This window comes from Kogia breviceps, chromosome 6, assembly GCF_026419965.1.
Source record: "Kogia breviceps isolate mKogBre1 chromosome 6, mKogBre1 haplotype 1, whole genome shotgun sequence".
Lineage (NCBI taxonomy): Eukaryota > Metazoa > Chordata > Mammalia > Artiodactyla > Physeteridae > Kogia > Kogia breviceps.
Genome location: NC_081315.1, coordinates 66,352,767 through 66,374,205, shown reverse-complemented (window position 1 = coordinate 66,374,205; position 21,439 = coordinate 66,352,767). Strand labels below are relative to the sequence as shown.

The 21,439-nt window shown below is 36.7% G+C and overlaps 1 protein-coding gene across 18 annotated transcripts in view; it reads left to right on the top strand.

Moving 5' to 3' along the window:
- MAPK10 (mitogen-activated protein kinase 10) overlaps positions 1-20,967 on the top strand; it is a 379,515-nt gene extending 358,548 nt beyond the window's left edge. For 9 of the 18 annotated variants that reach the window (XM_067035995.1, XM_067035997.1, XM_067035992.1 and 6 more), the window contains 3 exons: positions 6,493-6,556; positions 8,251-8,328; positions 20,077-20,967. In XM_067035995.1, the coding sequence (XP_066892096.1) occupies positions 6,493-6,556; positions 8,251-8,328; positions 20,077-20,219 (285 nt within the window). In that variant the 3' untranslated portion in view covers positions 20,220-20,967. Of the gene's footprint in view, positions 1-6,492; positions 6,557-8,250; positions 8,329-20,071 lie in introns of all 18 variants that reach the window. The other 9 variants (XM_067036001.1, XM_067036004.1, XM_067036010.1 and 6 more) reach the window with 1 other exon arrangement.
- The last annotated feature ends 472 nt before the right edge of the window (positions 20,968-21,439 follow it).

Here is a 21,439-nt window from a genome sequence, read left to right as displayed (position 1 = left end):
AGGAACAACTATGTACAATTTAGATTTTTCATATCTGGTTCTCATCTCTTTCATATGTGTAGAGGTCCTGATGTTATCCAAGATATTTTAACAAAAAGCATATCAGTATAAGTGTTGACTGCTTGGGTGATAATTGCCAAGTCTAGCTACATGTGTAGACTGACAAAATTGGAGCAGAAATCAGAGTGGTAGGCTCAAATTTGTCATTAATGAAAATCTTTTGTGAGTGTTGAATTATTCAGTTTAGCACGTCTTTAACCCTAAGAATTCCTTCATTCCACCTTTTCTTATAAGAAATCATACATTTTATCCCTAAGTCTGCCACTAATTAACTCTATGACCATGGGCAAATCACTTATGATCTCTGAGTTTTCATATTCTCATTTGCAAATTGAACAAGGGTGACACTAGATAATCTCTCAACTCTCTTCCACCACTAACATTCTATGATGCTGTTGAAAACCGGATTATCTTGAAGATTAAGGAAAGATTAAATTCATACGTTTTACTTAGTGAAGAAGTATCACTTAAATATATGATATAAAATGAAGTCGCAAGGGAGAACATGGAAGTAAATGCTAACATGATGTCCTAGAGCAGGAAAGGATACAGCTGCAATTGTTGAGACTCCAGTGGTAGAAAAATGCTGCAATTCAGTTGTTTTCTCCATCCTCCCATTGCCGTATAACTTAGATCCCTAATATGCATGTTTCAACATTGCCATGTAGGATGCTAACATAATTATCATCCCAACACTTCTAAGAGTGAAGGAGCTGAGGGCTATTAATAACTGCAAGGACAGCAAGTACAAACGGGGACTGTTTTGGGCAAATTTAGACGTACAGTCACCTTATTCGCTTATTTTTCTATTTCTTGCTTATAAAGTTTGATTTAAATATTGTTTAGATACTGTTTCATTATCCCTTACTTTAGATTCAACTCAATTACTATTTGCTCTGAATTATTCTTTAAATTAAATTAAACTTTTAGTCAAATTTCTATCATTAATTAGCTATGTGACTTCAAGATATTTTTTTAAAATTTCTTTGAATCTTAGTTTCCTGACCTGAGGATTATAAGCGTATATATAAAGAACCTAGCATATAGTATCTTCTCTAAAAAAAAGTGGCCTCCCTTAATTGGAGAAGAGTGTTCTTCATTTATCAAGCCCTCAAAGATAGATGGGAGAGCAGATCTAAGAGCATATAACTACCTTTTTTTTTTTTCCAGTGTCACAATCTGTTCTGCAGTTCCTTTTTGTTTATTTGCTTATTCATATCCCATATCCATGTTAGCGTTGAAGATATTTCTTCTATATTGTTCCAATGTTTTAGGAGCTAGCTCATATTGATGTCCCCCACCAAAAGCTGACCTGGATCTTTCTGGGTGTGGTGATAATTCTGAGGTTTGGAAACCTTTGTGGATTTCAGAAGCATGTTTTCTATCATGCCTTTCTGGTGCCTTGAAAGCCAAAAGCTTTATTTGTTTCATTTCCAAGAAAATTCCAGTTCCTCTTTTTGAAACTCTCTGATCACTTCTATAACATTGTAATATTCTCATTCTCCATGATTTCTGTAAATGTTCCTTTCTCCTCCCCCTCATCCTCCTTCTTTGACTTATCTTCCTCTGGTCAACCTTTAAAGTCTGGTGTCTGTTAGGGGTCCACTTTGGCCCTGTACTCTTCCTACCTGCATACTCTCCATGGGTGACCTCATCCACTGCCATGATTTCAGCAAACCCCTCTTGCTGATACTCTCAAATCTATTCATCTCTAGCCAACAGCATTCCTGTGAACATCAGATCATATATTTGATTATCAAAGAGACATCTCTGCCAACATAGCACTTAGGCTCATTTCCCTTTTTCCATTCTATATTTTTAGTTGGCTCCACTAGAATTGACATTGTCCAGCTATTCAGCTTAGAAATCTGGGAGTCATTCTTCTTTCCCATCATCACATTCAATCAAAAACAAAATTCTACCAATTTTATTTATTAATATTTATTAAGTGTTCTTGAATCCATATTTTCTACCCATTTTTACCTTCCCTACCCCAGTCAGACCTTTTATTTTCTATTTTATTTTTTTGCGGTAAGCGGGCCTCTCACTGTTGTGGCCTCTCCCGTTGTGGAGCACAGGCTCCGGACGTGCAGGCTCAGCGGCCATGGCTCACGGGCCCAGCCGCTCCGCGGCACGTGGGATCCTCCCGGACCGGGGCACGAACCCACGTCACCTGCATAGGCAGGCGGACTCTCAACCACTGCACCACCAGGGAAGACCCTAATTTTTTTCTAGATCATCCAGCAGCTCCCTGACTCTTCTCTCTGAATTCAGTTTGTGTTTTTCTTCGATCCAGCTGTAAATTTGGCCATACCATTCTATTGCATTCTTCAGTGGTTTCTCCCCCAATAGGAAGAAGTCTTCATTCCAATCATGGTAACCAAATCCATCCTTGATCCAGCCTTTCCCTGATCCATCTATTTCTCTATTCACGGCTCTTATCTCTTGTCACTTCTGACCACATAAGTTATATTTCAAAATAACAGAACTGCTTCCAGTTCTCTTTGCATGTGCGTGCACTTGAGCAGAGAAGCACACCACCCACCACTACCACCACCAACCTCACCACCACCACAACTACTACCACCACCATCATTCTGTTCTCTAGCTTCTGTGACCTAGAGTCATCTTTTTCTCTTTCCCTTTTTATCTTGTCAATATCCAAGACATCTTTTGCTCACTGAACTAGTACAGGTGTCACCTACTCCAAAAAGAAAAAGGTTTCACTACAGTTTTGTTACAGTTTCTTCACTCTGCCCCCATATACCACCTACATATTTCTTTTATTTATCATGTTGTGTATTAATTATCTATTTTGCATGTCTTACCCCACTAAATTGTGAGCTCCTTGAGGTCAGCAGTCACATTATTCAGTTTTGAAATCTCAATTTCTAATATAGCTTAGCATATACTAGGTGCCCCAAACCTTAATTGAATGAATGAATTTAATAAATAAAGTAATTAATTATAATTTTTACTAACTCATAGTGACTCGTATTTGGCCATGTGTTTATCTTATTTAATTGAAACAAATAGTATATGTATATATAGTGCCACCAATATAAAGCACATCTAATCCATTATTGTTTATGCAATCCATATAAATTCCTCTAAGAATTTAAATCAGGGAAGTAGAACCCAAATCTTCCAAAATAGTAGAAAGGGAATCTCCAGTCTTGAAGAATATTCAAAAGCATGCAAATCATAAGCTCTAATAACTCTCCATAAATTATTCTTAATTTCTTTTCACCCTTAATTTTCTCACATCTCAAATTGTTCTAATCTACTAAACTCTCCTAAAATACTCTCTGGGGCCCTTCTCATTATACCCACTCCTCATTTCTTTTTTATTTAGACTGTTACCTAGCAAGAGAGAATCCTTCCTGTTTAATAAAGTAGGGAAAAGGAACAACAGAGCAGTAGACCACTAGCTTCTCTTTAGCAGAGAGGGGCAGAGAGTGTTATAGACCACTGCATGCTGACAATTGCTGTCGGAGCACATATATATGTGTTTGAATATGACATTACTCTTTGGATTATTGGTCAATTACTACTTTATATTGTTATGTAGAAGACATCTTTATGTGAAGTACTCTTCCACTGCAGGTGGTGATTGAATCCTCTCTTAAAAAAAAAAAAAACAAACCCAAACAAATCCTGAACATGTAGCCCTTTCAATCATAACTATAATGCAAGTGTGTTTAAAGCAGCCCATTGGTTTATTGAAAGGAGAAATCTTGGACTCAGTACTTTGCTTTCTTTCTTTGTAGCTTGTGGTTAGAGTCTATTACTTCGTGCTTTCTACATCAGCAACAGCTGTATGCTGAAGATCCAAGGAAAACCTCTCTCAAATAGTTCTGTTGCAAAGAGAAAATAACATTTATGAACTTTGACAGGAACTATACCCTTGAGCCATGTTTAATTTTGAAACTTGAATGGAAAAGTCCACGGCATGGAGAAGCCAGTCACACAGGATCCTGAGCTGAGTCTGTTGTTAGAAGAGGTGCCAACAATGCACAGAGCTCTGGGTGGGGAGTGAGCTCTGAGAGCTGTGCACCCTGGCCTGCGGGGGACCTGGACAAGGCCCACTTAGACGAGGACCTCACCACAGCTTTATACAAGCTCAGGAAATGGCAAAGCAGAAAACCTACCACTTGGTGACGCATCTTTACATAACCAAAGTTTGGCTTTGCATTAGATTACTTAGGTGACAGTTTCACAGATTTTCAAACATAACTTCGTTTTACTCATTCACTCATTAAATCATCGTATTCCTATAACTGGGAAGTTCTTTATAGTTTGGGGTAGAAGGTCCTCCCTCATTCAGGTCCCGGGGGCAGTGCCCGATCATCCCTTAAGTGCCCTTAACTTTACATAGTCAGTGTTTCTGTGTCCTCACTAGTGTCATGGGGTAGGGTGGGGTCTTGTTCTGTTTAGCTCTTTCAATAAAGACTACTCAGTCAGCCGCATCTGAATCCCAGTAGCTGGTTTAAAGCCTTCTGTCCCAGTAGCGATCACAGGTTTTAAAGGAATGTCTGGCCTCATCAGTAGATTTTTCTCAGTAATTCAGTATTGTGTTAGATTGCCCTACCACGACTAATCAAAGTCTTTTATTTTCATGTCCAACTACTTCTGTAGTATGTGAGGCTGCCCCAGCATATTAGGGCTAGGATGAGTATTCATGTCTGTTATGATTCAGGCTACCAGAGATTCTGCATGCAGTAAAGAACCATTGTGGTATTAGGGTGCTGCTCCCAGGCCAAAGAACCTACCACAGAAGTCAGAAGCTGCCTCTGAAGATATTGTCCGAAGTGTTCCTACAACAGCCATTTTTGAGGGATGCTGTCCTAGTAGACCTGAGTCACTTTATTGAGTTACTGTTAGTTTCTTACAAAAAATGGCTGCTTTTGGAGTGTTGGACAGAATGAATTCTGGGACCCCGTCTCATGACACCAGACATTTTGTAGCTCTTCTTTGCCCTGAAGCCATTATTAGCCAATATACCTCCTCAACTTCTTCTCTCTCACCTCCATTTTTCCAAGAGATTTTTTTCTTTCCGTGTTACTTGAGCTGAATTGGAGCTACTCTATGTCACTGTGATAGATTTCCCTAGGTCCAAACATTGGGAGGAAGAGGTCAGGGAATCTATCTGAGACCTTCCTTCCTGGAAGGCACCTAGATTTGCGAAAATTTCTCCTTTTCCACGTTCAATTTCCTCATAGCAAGAGGAATGCTGATTCAATGTTAGACTAAAGGTCCTGTCACATCATTTCACCTAGAGAGGGTTAACTCAGGGGCCACTCAGGGGTTCAAGGTGACCCATCTCTCTAGACAAATGGCAACTGCTTCTGCCTGAGGGGGGAAAATATCTTAAAGCATTTAAATATAGGGCACACAGCTATGTATAAAGATGTTTTATGATGCTTCACACACACACAAAATTGATTAGATCTAAATATTTCTTTACACTGGGGACTAGTACTACAATGTTGAGAGGTATTAAAGAATCTTTTAAGAAAAGAAATTGAGTTATTTGTAATGAGGTGGATAGACCTGGAGTCTGTCATACACAGTGAAGTAAGTCAGAAAGAGAAAAACAAATACCATATGGTAACACATATATATGGAATTTTTTAAAATGTCATAGAGAGCCTAGGGGTAGGACGGGAATAAAACACAGACCTATTATAACATGGCCTTGAGGATATGGGGAGGGGGAAGGGTAAGCTGTGACGAAGCGAGAGAGTGGCATGGACATATATACACTACCAGATGTAGGGTGGATAGCTAGTGGGAAGCAGCCACATGGCACAGGGAGATCAGCTAGGTGGTTTGTGACCACCTAGAGGGGTGGGATAGGGAGGGTGGGAGAGAGGGAGACGCAAGAGGGAAGAGATATGGGAACATATGTATACGTATAACTGATTCACTTTGTTGTAAAACAGAAACTCACACACCACTGTAAAGCAATTATACTCTAATAAAGATGTTAAAAAAATAAAAAATAAAAAAAATAGTCTTTTTCACAGGAGTCTAAAATGGAAAAAAATCTTATCAGTCTAGGATAGTTTTCGTAGGGTTCTATTATAGGGCTAGTGATGGAGGAAATAGCCTCTGGGTCCTTGTAATCAAGTGTCTTGTTTGCTTTTTAAAGACTGAATATTAATTGCTTACACTTGAGTTCTGAATCAGAAGGTTTTGGGAAGTGAGTTCTGAGGATTTGGATTCTGCTGGCTTATTTGGCATATAAATGAATCCTTCATAAGTCTGTGGGGAAATTTTAACTTCTGTACCACTGTAATTACGCCACAATTTATATGAGATTCTGATCACCACTAAAATCAGTGAATAACAAAATATTCTCGTGCATTGTAAGAGTTTAGTTATTTTTAGTTTATTATGGAAGGTTTATTGTCTGTTTTTATTCTGCAGCCCCCACCCCAGATATACGACAAACAGCTGGATGAAAGAGAACACACCATTGAAGAATGGAAAGGTGACCCTACTGCTTAAATAAGTGTACCTTTTGCTTTATTGAAACTCAGGAAACATCTTTAAGGCTTTTCCTTTTAAAACAATTTAGTAACAGATGATTTTCTAAGTGCTATCCTCTTGACCATTTTCAAAGCTCCTAAAACTTCATCTGTCTTTTCATCCTAATAACAGTATTGCATTTACTCAAGAATGAAAGGAATTAATTACTGACACTTTATAAAAAATAGTACTGATTGTCAAAATATTTGTCATGGTGGAGGGCAAACTTTAATTCAAAATTTCAGATTTAAACATGCCATGTTTGTACATAAAATTATCACATAAAATGGATAAAATTATGACTGAGATGGTTTTAGTCATCATAGAATAAAAGATAGTGAATATATGAATTAATTCACTTGATTTATAGGGCTTGAGAATTTAAATGAAAATTCCTGTATCTGAGTAGCTTATTCTCCTTTAAGAAAAGAGTGAATGAATACATTAATTAACTTTTTTTCAGGAAACTTCTTCAAAAACATACTGCATGATCAAGGTCATAGGGTAAGACAAGGTAGAGAAAAATTGCTCCACTAACATAAATAACCACAGAGTAGAATAAATATGATAAAGTCAAATGCAGATTATAACACATGATTAGGTCATTATGAGGAGGAACGTAAAGGGGAGATCTGAAGGGAAGAAACATTTGAGCTACCTTGAAAGAATTAATAATTATAAGTTTGGAAAAGAAAAAAAATTGAGGAAAATACCAGAATGAAGATATAAGAGGAAACCAAAGAGTAAGAATGAGCAAAAAGTGTTATAAAGTTAGTAAAGAGAATCCCCTGTTCAAGAGGTCATGTTGGAGAGTATGGAAAAATAAGCACATATAAACAGTAGATCAAGTAAAAAAAAAAAAAAGATGAGAATGATAGACAGAAAAAGACTTGATTTGATCTAAATAAGGACCAGAAGGCACTCAGGGGTTCATGATTAAGTAAGTGATAAGGTATAAATATCACTTGAGGAGGATGGACATAGACTAAATTCTGAAAAACTGAAGAAATACCTGTAAAGGATGATGATTATATAAATTGTAAGCAATTGCAAAGCACAAATGAATGGCACAGAATAATTTGTAGCTAAAAGCTATAAAGTAAAAAGTAATGAAGATATACATATTTTTAATTCTAGTAATGAAAAAGCCAGAAATAGATGCATTTGGGAATAAATATAATAATTTTTAATGTTGGATTTTGTGCAAGTTTAGTTTCACAAATCCAAGATTTGAATCTAGCAAAAGGATGAATAAAAGTTGGAAAACTGATAGAAAGTAACAATTTAAAGCCACAAGAAGAATATGTGTATCTCTTAGGAAGTGAACATAAAAGAAAAATGGAGGTTCAAACCTGAGTCATTAAAATCCATAAGAGATAAAATTAGAATGCATCAGAAATCTCCCAAAGAATTCAGAAAACAAGTAACGTGTACCCTTCATACATTTTCTTGGTCAAATGCTTTATTGAGCACCTACTTTTGCCAGGCTCTGTGTTATTGCAAGAAAATGTAGAAATAGAAGAGTAAAGAAATTCCAATTGGTTTGTAATTTACTCAGCCCCATCAACATGTTATCAGTTGTCATTAACTAATGAATCTCCTCTTTGGGTTAAGGAGAAAATTGATTTTTATAACACTGATAACTGTTTCTTACAGAACTTATTTACAAGGAAGTCATGAATTCGGAAGAAAAGACTAAGAACGGCGTTGTGAAAGGACAGCCTTCTCCTTCAGGTACTCACTCTCAGTGAATAACCAATAAACCAATACTCGTGTATTTTTCTTGGCCTTAAGGAGAGATTGCGGTCAATAACATTGCCAATAGAGCACATGAACTAATATCACATGACTGTTTTTCCCTCAAATGATTTTAGTTTTATTCCTTTTGATATTTAGTGTGGCATTCATTCTGATTGTTCTGATTATAATGACCTAGCACAAGAGTTCTTTCAGAACTTACTTTAAGATAATAAGGAATCTTAAAGAAATGTTAACATGGGCTGTTTAAAGGGTAACTGCGCCTCATCAAAATTCAGAGCCATAATGCCCTCTTGACCACTGAGTCAATGTAGAGTTCAGGAATCCCTCCAGCCAAAACCTTTTCCTTCATTCATTCTAATGTTTGCACTCTTCCCAAGGTTGATGTAACCATAGTTAAAGCCTTAACTAATATGGGATCCAATTAAAGTCAGCATAGAAAATCTTTCAGTTTGCAATCTACAGAATCTAACACACATTTGTACATATACATGTTTTACTGATCTTACTAATGTGCTTTAGAATTATTTGAGGTAATTTACTTACACTTATTGATGCTGGTATATTTTTCCTAAGACTTATGCTTTGAATAGAAAGAGAATATCTTTAGATTTAAACAGCACTCAGATCATGCTGGCAGAAATGTAGGCTGCAAGTTATTAGTTTAGAGGGAAGTAGACCTGGTGTCCTAACTTTGATGTATAATTTTTTCCCATGCACTTTATTTTTTTCATTTCCATCTTTATTTTTTTTAACTTTTTATCAGAGTATAGTTGATTTACAATGTTGTGTTAGTTTCAGGTGTATAGCAAAGTGAATCAGTTATACATATACATATATCCACCCTTTTTTAGATTCTTTTCCCATATTGGTTATTATAGAGGTTTGAGTAGAGATCCCTGTGCTATACAGTAGGTCCTTGTCAGTTATCCATTTTATGTACAGTAGTGTGTATATATATCAATCCCAATCTCCCAATTTATCCCTCCCCTCTCTTTCCCTCCTGGTAACCATAAGTTTGTTTTCTACATTTGTGACTCTATTTCTGTTTTGTAAATAAGTTCATCTGCACCATTTGTTTTTTAGATTCCACATATAAGTGATATCATGTGATATTTGTCTTTCTCTGCCTGACTTACTTCACTCAGTATGACAATCTCTAGATTCATGTTGCTGCAGATGGCATTATTTTGTTCCTTTTTATGGCTGAGTAATATTCCATTGTATATAGGTACTACATCTTCTTTATCCATTCATCTGTCAATGGGCATTTAGCTTGCTTCCCTGTCCTGGCTATTGTGAATAGTGCTGCAATGAACATTGAGGTGCATGTGCCTTTTTGAATTATGGTTTTCTCAGAGTCTATGCCCAGGAGTGGGATTGCTGGGTCATATGGTAGTTTCATATTTAGTTTTTTAGGGAACTTCCATAGTCTTCTCCATAGTGGTATGGAGATTCCCATGCACTTTAACTTGCTTCAGGAAACAGGTAGGATGAATTAATCAATTCTTCACACTGATAACTGCTCTTTAGTTTGTACCCACAGCCACTATGATGCCCAAACAGATGCAATTCTTGTATGACCTGCGTTTCTCACCTCTAGATTTGAGGAAATGTCCAATTCTATCTCAAGTCTTCCCTTTCCTCAAAGAGGGTTAAGGGAATCATTGGGGTTGGTAGTCTACCCACCGTATTTATCCAGCCTAGCATCCATATCGATACAGGTCTGTAGAAGCTGCTTCTGACTTACCTGCATGTTCCATCTGCTGGTGATTAAAGAACCCAAAGACTGAATCCTACAGCCTCAAGATACCACCTGCTAAGGCAGAAAGACTCCTTACCTTAAGAATTCCCATAATGGCCAGAACATATTTTCTTATAATCATTAAGAAGACGAAATACCAGGATCCAGTGAAGGGTGACCTAGCATCTCAGGCTGGGACTGGACAAGTTTAGCAGAGTGTCATCTTTATTTCAAATTACCATTAATTCATCTTTTTTCCTTTTTGCAAAGAGCTCAGAATCATGCCACCCACTCCAGAACACCCCATCTTCTGCTCGTCTCCTCCTCCACTTTCCACGTGGCCCCAACCGGGTCTCCACAGCAGCTAATCTGTGATGACATAAAAATTCATAATTCTCTTTTCAATACTTTCACACTTCTACAAAAGTCTTCTTATTCCCATGATTCATTTTATGCAAACTGTACAGCTCAGAGTGGGAAAAATGGGATTAGAAATGGTACAAGTGAGATCAATTAATCATTAATTAATGAATGGTCTGCCATATGAAGAAAGGTTTAAGTATTTGGTAAGGGAACAAAGTTTGTATGTTATTAAGGCCAAATTCTTTAATCATTAAAAACATAATTCTTATGCAAAAATAAAGTGATTGCATGAAGAAGTTTCTTTTAACTCATTAATGAGGGTAATGGCAGAATAACAGTTCCATGAAGATATGAGAAATTAGGATTTACATAGTCTGTGGAAAAAAGAACACTGAAATTAAGATTACTAAATTAAATCAAAACTTGTAAATGTCCTACAGGGCAACCAGACCTATCTTTGTGGTTATCTTTTCTACCAGGCAGAAAAAAAAAAACAGAGTTTCACTTTATCAGCTTTCTATGAGTGTTGTAAAACATCTGGACCCTAATCAGTTGAGAATATTAAGTCCAAAAAGTTATGTTCCTCAAAACAGTCAGATGCCCCTTAGGAGGGCTTGTTAAAAAATGCTCAAGTATGATATTAAAAAGTTATATGCTCATTTTTTGCACTAATCCCAAGTGTTGGATAATTTTTCTGAGCAGTGTCTAAGTCTATTGACATAAATCATTTCTACATGCTCTGAATACATGAACCTGAGTCCTGACCAAGCAAATCTTTTTTAAGTTTGCAAGAAATACATTTAAGGTGAATAAAGCCGAAGACTAGTTTACAGAGCAGTTTGTTATTTCTGGAATGACTGGAAAATAAATGCATTCCACTACAATATTTAATGATGATTATAACTAGTCATAGAGAAATTAAAATATTGGCCAGAATGCATGAGATTGCTGCCAATTCAGATTTAATTTGTTTAAAACCAAACACATCCTCTCTATTTAGATTCATCCACTCAGCAGTAAATTTTTTCTCAACTTTCCCATTTCTATTAATGGCAGCTCTATTTTCTTGGCCTCCCAGCCTGAAACACCTGATTGATCTTTTACTCCATACTCACCTTATGACTGAGTCATTTTTTCTACATCCTAAAAATTTTGTTTGCTGAATGTCTTACATCTAATTGCCATGCCTTTCCTTTAACAGCATTATGATTGAAGTTTTCCTGAATAATTTTCCAGACTTCAGTCTCTACCTAAGTTGATCTTTCAAAACTATAGGTTTGAGCAATAATTCCACTGATCAATGCCTCCAGTGGCTTTGCATCACTTATAATTTAAGCCTAGTAACCTCTCCCTGACATGGATAGCCCTCTCTAATCCACGTTTTTCCACCTTTCACACTACACCCATTCTAGGGTCCTGTATTACCATTGTCTTACTTGACTGGATCCCCACCTTTTGGAATGCTGCCCATTCATAAGTATTCTCTTATTGAATACCACCTTGTTCCAAAATATTTCTTATATCGGTTCCAAAAGACTTTTCACATCTTCCAAAAGAATAGGATCTTTTCTTCATATGGGTCCTACTATTACCTGTATTTTATTTTATTTTTATTTATTTTTTTTCGGTATGCGGGCCTCTCACTGTTGTGGCCTCTCCCGTTGCGGAGCGCAGGCTCCGGACGCACAGGCTCAGCATGGCCATGGCTCACGGGCCCAGCTGCTCCGCGGCATGTGGGATCTTCCCGGACCGGGGCACGAACCCGTGTCCCCTGTATCGGCAGGCGGATTCTCAACCACTGCGCCACCAGGGAAGCCCTATTACCTGTATTTTAAACATAGTCTTATTACCCTTATTGATTGAAATTCACTGAGAAGAAAGATGGTATGTATTCATCTTTGTGTATCATGCAGTGCCTGAGTGTTGTACCTTGCACATAATAGTAGCTTGATAAATACTTGAAAATTGCTGCTCAGGTCCTCTCTCAGTATGTTTCTTGGTGCTATTCCAAAGACAGAATTCAGGACAGGATTATAACATTAATATAGTATGAGATTCAGTATGTTCTTATGCCAGTAAATATTTTTTCACCCTATTAATCACCATGAAGATAAATGAACCAAGTATCAGTACATAAATTGTTGCTTTTGGCATTTGCTCATGCTTCAGATAAAGGTTTGCTGCTTTCAGGTGGTTGTTTGATTTATTCATTTTTAGAAATGCATATTCCTGAATTTCTTTTGTACGCCTATTTAGTTTAATATGTTAATGATTAATTATAAAATATGCCACATAGGTTCTATGTGCATGTGAGAAGGCCAAACTATTTTTTAACCATTCCAACTACCTGTAACAATACTAAATTATCTACCTTCTATGCATGCTCTAAACTATAGTTGACTGGCTTAAACAATTTATAGTTAAAATGATTATGGATTCAGTCTTTCACGACATGATTTTAAAGGAAAATATTCCTGGAGAAATCATATGTATAATATATATTAGATGACATATTTGTGTCTGATGTATTGTGTGCATCATGTGGAGACATAGAATAGCCATGTGCTGGAGTTCACTCTTCCAGCTCATGAGAGCCACTTGTATACATCCAACTATCAGTTTTTTGACCTCATATTGTAGCTTGAAATCTACCATGCAGGATTTAAGACATAGAAATTGGCCGACTCTACAAATCAAAGCATTGCTCCCCGCAGAGAGCCAATTGTTAAATTTTTATTGGAACACTACTGTGTATCTGTGTGTGTGTCTGTGTGTGTGTCTCTGTGTGTGTGTGTGTGTGTGTGTGTGTGTGTGTGTGCGCACGCGCATGGTATATATATATGCAGTAACCTATGCTGGAAAGAAAAACCAATTACCAAGAAAACTTTTGAAAAGTCAGCTTTTTTTGCATTCTTCATTATATTCACCTTTTCTCATTAATGTTGCATATCACATTTTATTTTGTAAATAGCTAGGATGAAGTAATATTACAACATAGACTCCCTTAATATTCAGTCACAGCAATGCTGGGAGCCCCGCAGCAAGGGAATAAGTTAATGCAGTTTCTCAGTGACAAAATTGTTCTAATACCCAAACCCATGTTTTAGTGATGCTTTTAAAATGTAAATAGGAAGTTAAATGTGCATTTGCCTAATAATACACAGGTTTGAAATTCATTGATGGAATTGTATATCAATAAGAAATAAATCTAAACCTCAGATACATTTCTAAACAAATAATTGTACTCCCTTCTGCTATCTGATTTCACTTGAATAGTGATTTATTTTCAAGAATAGCATGGCTGCTTGCTTTCTGAATTGATTTGTAAAGATTGCTGAGGGAATAGCAGTCCGTGAATATAAATAAATTTTCATCTAAAAGTATTTGTTATAGAATGTTAGAGCTAGAACAAACTAGGAAGTCATCTAACTCTCAGTCTGTTCACCGCCTCATTGTGCCTGAGAAGTAAACCTCCCACAAGTAACAATGACTCATCAAGATAGGGATGCTTAACATCAGGATGGGTAGAGATTTTTTAGAAACTCTACATGGAAGATAAAGCTCTTCAGGTGATTTTAACATATAGCCCTTCCCCCTCCATATTCTGCACCTCATGGGAGTGTGTCCCTCCCAATTAGTCACAGAACTAGTCCAATAATTTTTTTACTTAAAAACCTCAACCCCAGACAATTGAAGCTGAAATCACAAAGACAGAGAGGGAATATATCTCAGTGATTTTTAAAAAATTCTAGTAGTTCTTCTAATTCTTTGTGTCTACTTTTTTTTTAATGTTTGGATAGGTCAGGAAAATAATTTCCTTTAAAAAGCAGAACAACATTTTACCCTGAAATAATGAATACCTTTGGCTAGATAACTTCTAGCTGATAAATTTTTGTTATTGTAAGTTACTTCTTTCCATAAAACCTAGTTTTTTTCAGGTAAAGTTGAAAGTAGCTAGTATTTTTTGTTTGCAACTCTGTTAGTATTTTCAGTTAATTTTAAAGACATTTTTATTGACAAAAGTTAGTAATGCTTTACTGATGATAAAGCATTTTTTAAAATGTGTGTCTTTACTGGTTTCTCTGAAAACAATATAGGAAGAAGGGATATTTATCACATTGCTAGTATATCCTGGGCAAGTGGACATTATAATCAAGTTCAATTCAGTTCTGTTCTATTTAAGAGATTGTCACAAACTGTTTGGCAGTAAATTAATAACTTGAAACCAAAATCTATGTCTGGACCCTTCTATTATTTGTGTTTGGTTTTATGGTTTAAATGTTTATTTATTGCCTACACAAAAAAACAGACTTGAGAGGATCATCTAGTAAAGCCAGAGGTGGCTACAGTCAAGAGGCATATATTATGGTGCAATAGAAAAAGTAATACAGAAGTAAAAGGTTTTTTTATATTATAGTGGGGGACAATTTTTAACAACCATCTCTTTTTTTTAAAAAAAATGACTGATTATAGCATTTACTAATTTCTATGCTGTAAATATTCTCACTGTGATCAATTTCAAGGTACTGATGTGACATCAATGAAGGCAGAGTTGGAAAGAAATGCTAATAACTGACTCTCAAAAGTCGCTAAAAGCCACTCCAGCACACCACTAGATAATACACATAATTCTCCCACCATAGCACTGTAGAAAGAAGAACCCTTCTCATACAACCCTTCTCATGGGAATGAAATGGGGATTTTATAGAGGAAGCATTAGAAGAGAGGCTGAGAACCTCTTTTAATGCATTTGTGCTGTAAGAAATCAGGAACAATAATCTATGGAACCCTAGAAATACAGCTCATAAAGATTCTGAACTTTGAGTAACTGAATACCAACTATAATTTGCATTCAACTTTGATAAAAGTTGAATGGACCATTCCAACATAGAAGATAGAAATTACAGAAAGCCAGCTGATGAACAAAAGGAGAAGAAAGACAACTACAACAAAGTGACTTCCCTTAGCCAAAACTAGATCAGCAGTTTCATCCATTTTATAGCAGGGAGAAATTTGCTTTCCCTCACAGAACCTCTCTAGAAGAGTACACACAAAAGATGCTCAGCGTTTTGTTAAACTGAATACTTATTCTGTGCTCAAGAGTTGGGATAGAGGAAGATAGGAGAAATTAAGAAATATAATGAAAGAAATCAAAAGAAGCAAGGGAAACATAAACATGAGGTAATCACTTGACAAAACTATATATAATGGGCTGACCCATATGGCATAACACTTAGAATGGTAAGTACATTGAAAATATGCTGATTATAAAATAAGTGCAGTAGGAATGTGATCCCCTGTATATGAAGAATTTATTAAAAGCTGCCCTGACTTTTTTTGCCTTCATTCAGAATTATTTATAGATAAAAATTTGTGTTTTACTGGGGAAATTTCCTCAATATTTTTTGTATAATTTCTCTAGCTGCCCTTGTTGTGGGTTTGTGTTTATTTGTAAACATCAATCTTATAAGGGAGCCTAATCTCAGCTAAGTCTTATCTCACCCTGCTTGAATCTGTACTCAACTTTAACTGTGACCATTGGAGCATGTCCACATAATCAATTTCAACCAGGAAAGGAGAAAAAAGCTTATCTCAGAAGAATCCCAGGTCTATTTTGTTGAGATATTTTAAAATACTTTTTGGTTTGCATTAAGCCAAGGGACACAGAATAGCTAAAACAGTCTTGAAAAAGAACACAGTTGCAGGATTCACACTTCCTTGTTTCAAAACTTATCATAAACCTGCAATAGTCAAGACAATGTGGTATTTGCATGAGTATACACATACAGATCATTGAAATGAAATTGAGAGTGCAGAAATAAAGCCTTATATTTATGGTCAATTGATTTTTAACAAGAATTTCAAGACAATTCCATGGGCAAAGAATAGTCTTTTCAGTAATTGGAGCTGGGATAACTAGATCTCCACATGCAAAAGAATGAAGGTGAATCTCTACCTCATCATATGCAAAAATGAAACACAGAATGGATCATAGACTTAAATGTAAAGGGTAAAATTATAAAACATAGGAGTAAATCTTCATGATCTTTGGTTAGGAAATGGTTTCCTAGATATGACACTAAAAGCAAAAATGACCAAAAAAAATAGTTAAATCCAACTTAATATTTTAAAAATGTGCTTCAAAAGACACCATCAAGAAAGTGAAAAGACAATCCATAGAATAGGAGAAAAACATCAACCAATCTTAGATGATAAGGGACTTGTATCCATAATATATAAAGAACTCTTACAATCCACTAATAAAAAGAACATAACACAATTTTTAAAATGGCCAAAGTATCTGAACAGACATTTCTCCAAAGAAGATATACAAATGTTTAACAAGCACATGAAAAGATGCTCAACATAATTAGCCATCAGGAAAATGCAAATAAATCACAATGAGATACCATTTCACATGCATTAGGATGGCTGTCATCAAAAAGATAGATAATAAGTGTTGGAGAGGATAGGGGAAAATTGGAGCCCTCATACACTGCTGGTAGGAATGTAAACTGATGCAGCCACCTTGAAAAACAGTTTGACTGTTCCTCAAATATTAAACATAGAGTTATTCTATGACCCAGCAATTCTCCTCTTAAGTATTTACCCAAGAGAAATAAAACCTTGTACATTAATGTTCATAACAACATTATTCATAATAGCCAAAAAGTAGAAACAACCTAAATGTCCATCAAATGACCAGTGACTAATAAATAGTTAAACAAAAGTGATGTATTCTTACAGTGGAATGTTATTCAGCCATATAAAGGAATGAAGTAGTGATTTCAATGAACCTTGAAAATATTAGGCTGTGTGAAAGAAACCAGTCACAAAAGATCACATATTTTATGATTCCATTTAACTGATATGTCCAGAATAGACAATTTTATAGAGACAGAAAGTAAGTTAGTCATTGCCTCGGGTTGGTAAGAAACAGAGTATAGGGTTTCCTTTTGGGGTGATGAAAACACTACAAAATTGATTCTTGTGATGGTTGCCCAACTTTGTGATTATCCTAAAAAAAACATTGAATTGTACAAATTAGATTTGTGAATTTTGTCTCAATGAAGCTGTTAAAAAAAGTTACGTGGGCAATATTTTATATTTCAAGTCAAAACTAAATCTAAACTCTAGTACTGTGATTTGAAAGCCATCTGTAGTAGAGGGTTATATCATCTAGGAGATAAATGGACAGTAATCTCACTCTGTTGGCCCACAATTGATCACGTCTTTATTAGAATCCTATATTTATTTTTAATCGCTACCCTTTAATAATGATGTGGAAAAATTGAATATGATTCTGAGAAGCCCATCACAGTGATGCTCAATTATTACAGGCCAAAGCTGATGAAAGAACATTAGGATGTTGGTATAATTTAATCTAGAATCAAGGAGAAAAACAGAGCTGGGTATTTGGGCTATGTACTCAAGGGTTGTCTGCTGGCATAGGAAATCTACTAGTATATGTCATGAGAGGAAATGAACTAGCTCTGCACCATATCTGTAAAGGATATAATTAAGTAAAGTTGGAATAAATTGAAACCAGATAACTTCACACTATATATTTTTCTGATAATGAGAGTAAAATTATTTACAGGAAGATGTTAACAAGACAGATTTAAAAATCTAGAGACACTTAAGATTAGGAAGTACAGATACTTTTAAGAGTTTAAAGAACATGAAAAATGCATAAGCCTTTTGTGTATGAAAATACAGGATACAAATGGATATATATTAAATGATTACAGTTAAAGAAACTTCCTAGCAAAAAGACTAGAAAGAAATATACCAGAAGTTTAACCATTCTTATCATTAATTTGAGGATGAGTGCATATTGTTACCTTTTTTCCTGTATTTTTTATATTTCTCATAATTTACATAAATATATTTATAATCAACAAACAAAAATTTAAAAAGCAGATAGGGTACATATAATCTGTTTTAGTTTATGTGTGTGCATCCTCTCCAGATACTGTCACATTTAAAAAAAAAAATTGTTATTTATTTATTTATTTATGGCTGCATTGGGTCTCTGTTGCTGCACGCGGGCTTTCTCTAGTTGCGGTGAGCAGGGGCTACTCCTCATTGGGGTGCGCGGGCTTCTCATTGGCGGTGCCTTCTCTTGTTGTGGAGCATGGGCTCTAGGCACATGGGCTTCAGTAGTTGTGTCATGCAGGCTCAGTAGTTGTGGCTCATGGGCTCTGGAGCGAAGGCTCAGTAGTTGTGGTGCACGGGCTCAGTTGCTCCGTGCATGTGGAATCTTCCTGGATCAGGGCTTGAACCCGTGTCCCCTGCATTGGCAGGTGGATTCTTAACCACTGCACCACCAGGGAAATCCGACTGTCACATTTTAATCACATTTTTTCTGCAGGCAAGAAATGTCTACGCCAGAAACAAAGAGATTGTGTTAACCTCTCCACTTCATTGGATTTTTTTCTGAATTATTAGATCTATCTGATAACACTATCTTATTTGGGATTTATGATTTTCACCAAATATATCTTACACACTGTATTTGCTCAAATAAAATACAATGTAGTGAGAATTCCTCATCTCTTATTTTAGATGCTTATACTTTAGATATTTTTAATAGCGAACTATTTCACAAAACATACATTTTACTACCCATAGTGCTTGAGTATAAAGAATCTATAAAGAGAAAAAGTAATTGGACTCTTTCCATGGTGCTCTGGTTTAATTCGATTTTACAATGCCACTGGCTCATCTTTCATTTGTGGTTCTCAAAGCTGTTGTAGCTCCGCAAGTATTTACTGAGTGATTACCATGAGCAAGTTTCTTCTCAGAGTTTCAAAATCTTTATATTCCCACATAGCACATAAATTTTTAAAATTTTGCAAATTAATCTAAGTTAGTAATTCAGAGTTCTTATTTGGAGATTCCCAGGTAAGCAAGCCTGCTGGAAAGTAAACACACAATCAAGAGGTGTGCTCCGGCTTCGATTCTTTTTTTGGTCTATGTTAACTTTCATCCACAGTCCTAGTTGGCTTATGATCATTTCTCTAGAGCTGTAGCCTCCAAGTAATTCTGATTTCTGGGCTTCCCCTCCGCCCATATTTCTGGGGTAGGCATCTTATGTGTGTTTGTTTTAATAGCTCACTGAATTTGAAAGCATCCAGGCTCAGATGATTACATTAAAGGGTTTGGCTCATTTGCCTTCTCCCTAGAACAGTGGTCTTCAGCCCTTGACACCACAGTCTCTGGGGAGCTTTTAAAACATGCAAATGCCTTGACTTCACCCAAGGCCAACTGTATTACAATATTGGAGGTACAAGGGGTGATTGGGGTTTTTAGTGGGGTTTTTTTGTTTATTTTTTGTTTTTCTTTAAGAGCATTACAGGTGATTTCTAAGGTGGAGTGAGATTTGACAATTACTGCATTAGCCTGTGAATAACTTGTGACCAGGGATGCTGTGTTGTTATCTTGATTTTCACCATCTAATACAGTGCTGTGTATTCGTTGTTCTATGAAAGTTTGTCGAATGAGTGATGGACCAGACATCCCCTATCACATTTGCCCGTGCCTGCAACCTGAGTGACATTCAGCTGAGTCCAGTTCCAGGTTTAGTCATGTTGGTCTTCATTTTCTTAGCACAGGTGCAGCAGTGAACAGCAGTGAGAGTCTCCCTCCATCCTCATCTGTCAACGATATCTCCTCCATGTCCACCGACCAGACCCTGGCATCTGACACTGACAGCAGCCTGGAAGCCTCGGCAGGACCCCTGGGTTGTTGCAGGTGACTAGCCGCCTGCCTGCGAAACCCAGCGTTCTTCAGGAGATGATGTGATGGAACACACACGCAGACACTCACGCACGCACACAAACACAGACATACAACGACAAGAAAACAGCAAGGGAGAGAATCCGAGCCTAAAATTGAAACAAATCTTTCAGCCTGCTTCTTCTCCAGAGTTCTGTATTGCAGCTAAGCCAAATGTATATTTAACTTCTAGTTGCTCTTGCTTTGGTCTCCTTCTAATGATGCTTACTACAGAAAACAAATCAAACACCATTAGAGAAGCCTTTTCCATAAAGTGTAATTTTAATGGCTGCAGAACCAGCGACCTGTAACTGCCCTTTCAAATGGCATGACGAGGTGTGCAGTGGCCCCATCCAGCATGTGTGTGTCTCTATCTTGCATCTACCTGCTCCTTTTGGCCTAGTCAGATGGATGTAGATACAGATCCGCATGTGTCTGTATTCATACAGCGTACTTACTTAGAGATGCTACTGTCAGTGTCCTCAGGGCTCTACCAAGACATCACGCACTGGGGTACCACATGGTCCATTTCATGTGATCTATTACTCTGACATAAACCCATCTGTAATATATTGCCAGTATATAAGCTATTTAGTTTGTTAATTGATTAAGCTGTATGTCTTACAAGAAAACATGTAAAGGCGGGAACATGGGGGGAGTGAGCTCTCTTGGACCCTTGAAGATGTAGCTTCCAAATTTGAACTGATTAAATGGCACCTGTATACCAATTTCTAGAAAGAACATATGTGATGCTTATGTACAGTGTGGGGTGGGAGTGGGTAACAGTTTCCAGGTGCTAAATGTTTTTTGACCTTTAGAAGGAAAGCAGGAATAAAGGCTGAGGGTCTTTTCTCTGATGGAGAGTGGTGGGGCAGTGCAGAGGAAGGCCTGAAGGAGATTATTGGCCGGATACTAGGAGACACCGACATTCATATTTTAGAAAGGAGACCCCATTTGCTGTTTACAGATTATGTATCACAACTGGCAGGTGAAGAGGCAGGGTTAGTGCGTACATATCTGATGGTAAGAACCCCTCCCTGAAACAGAGTGGAATTGCTTCCGTATGGTATCCCGAACAGAAAATGAGCCTACCTAGGCTATTTCCAGATTGTAGGTTGTGTTTTCCATGAGTGTGCTACTTTCCAGGTTTATACCTTGCCAAGGTCTTATTTAGAGAAGAAATATTACTGCCCTCTTCTA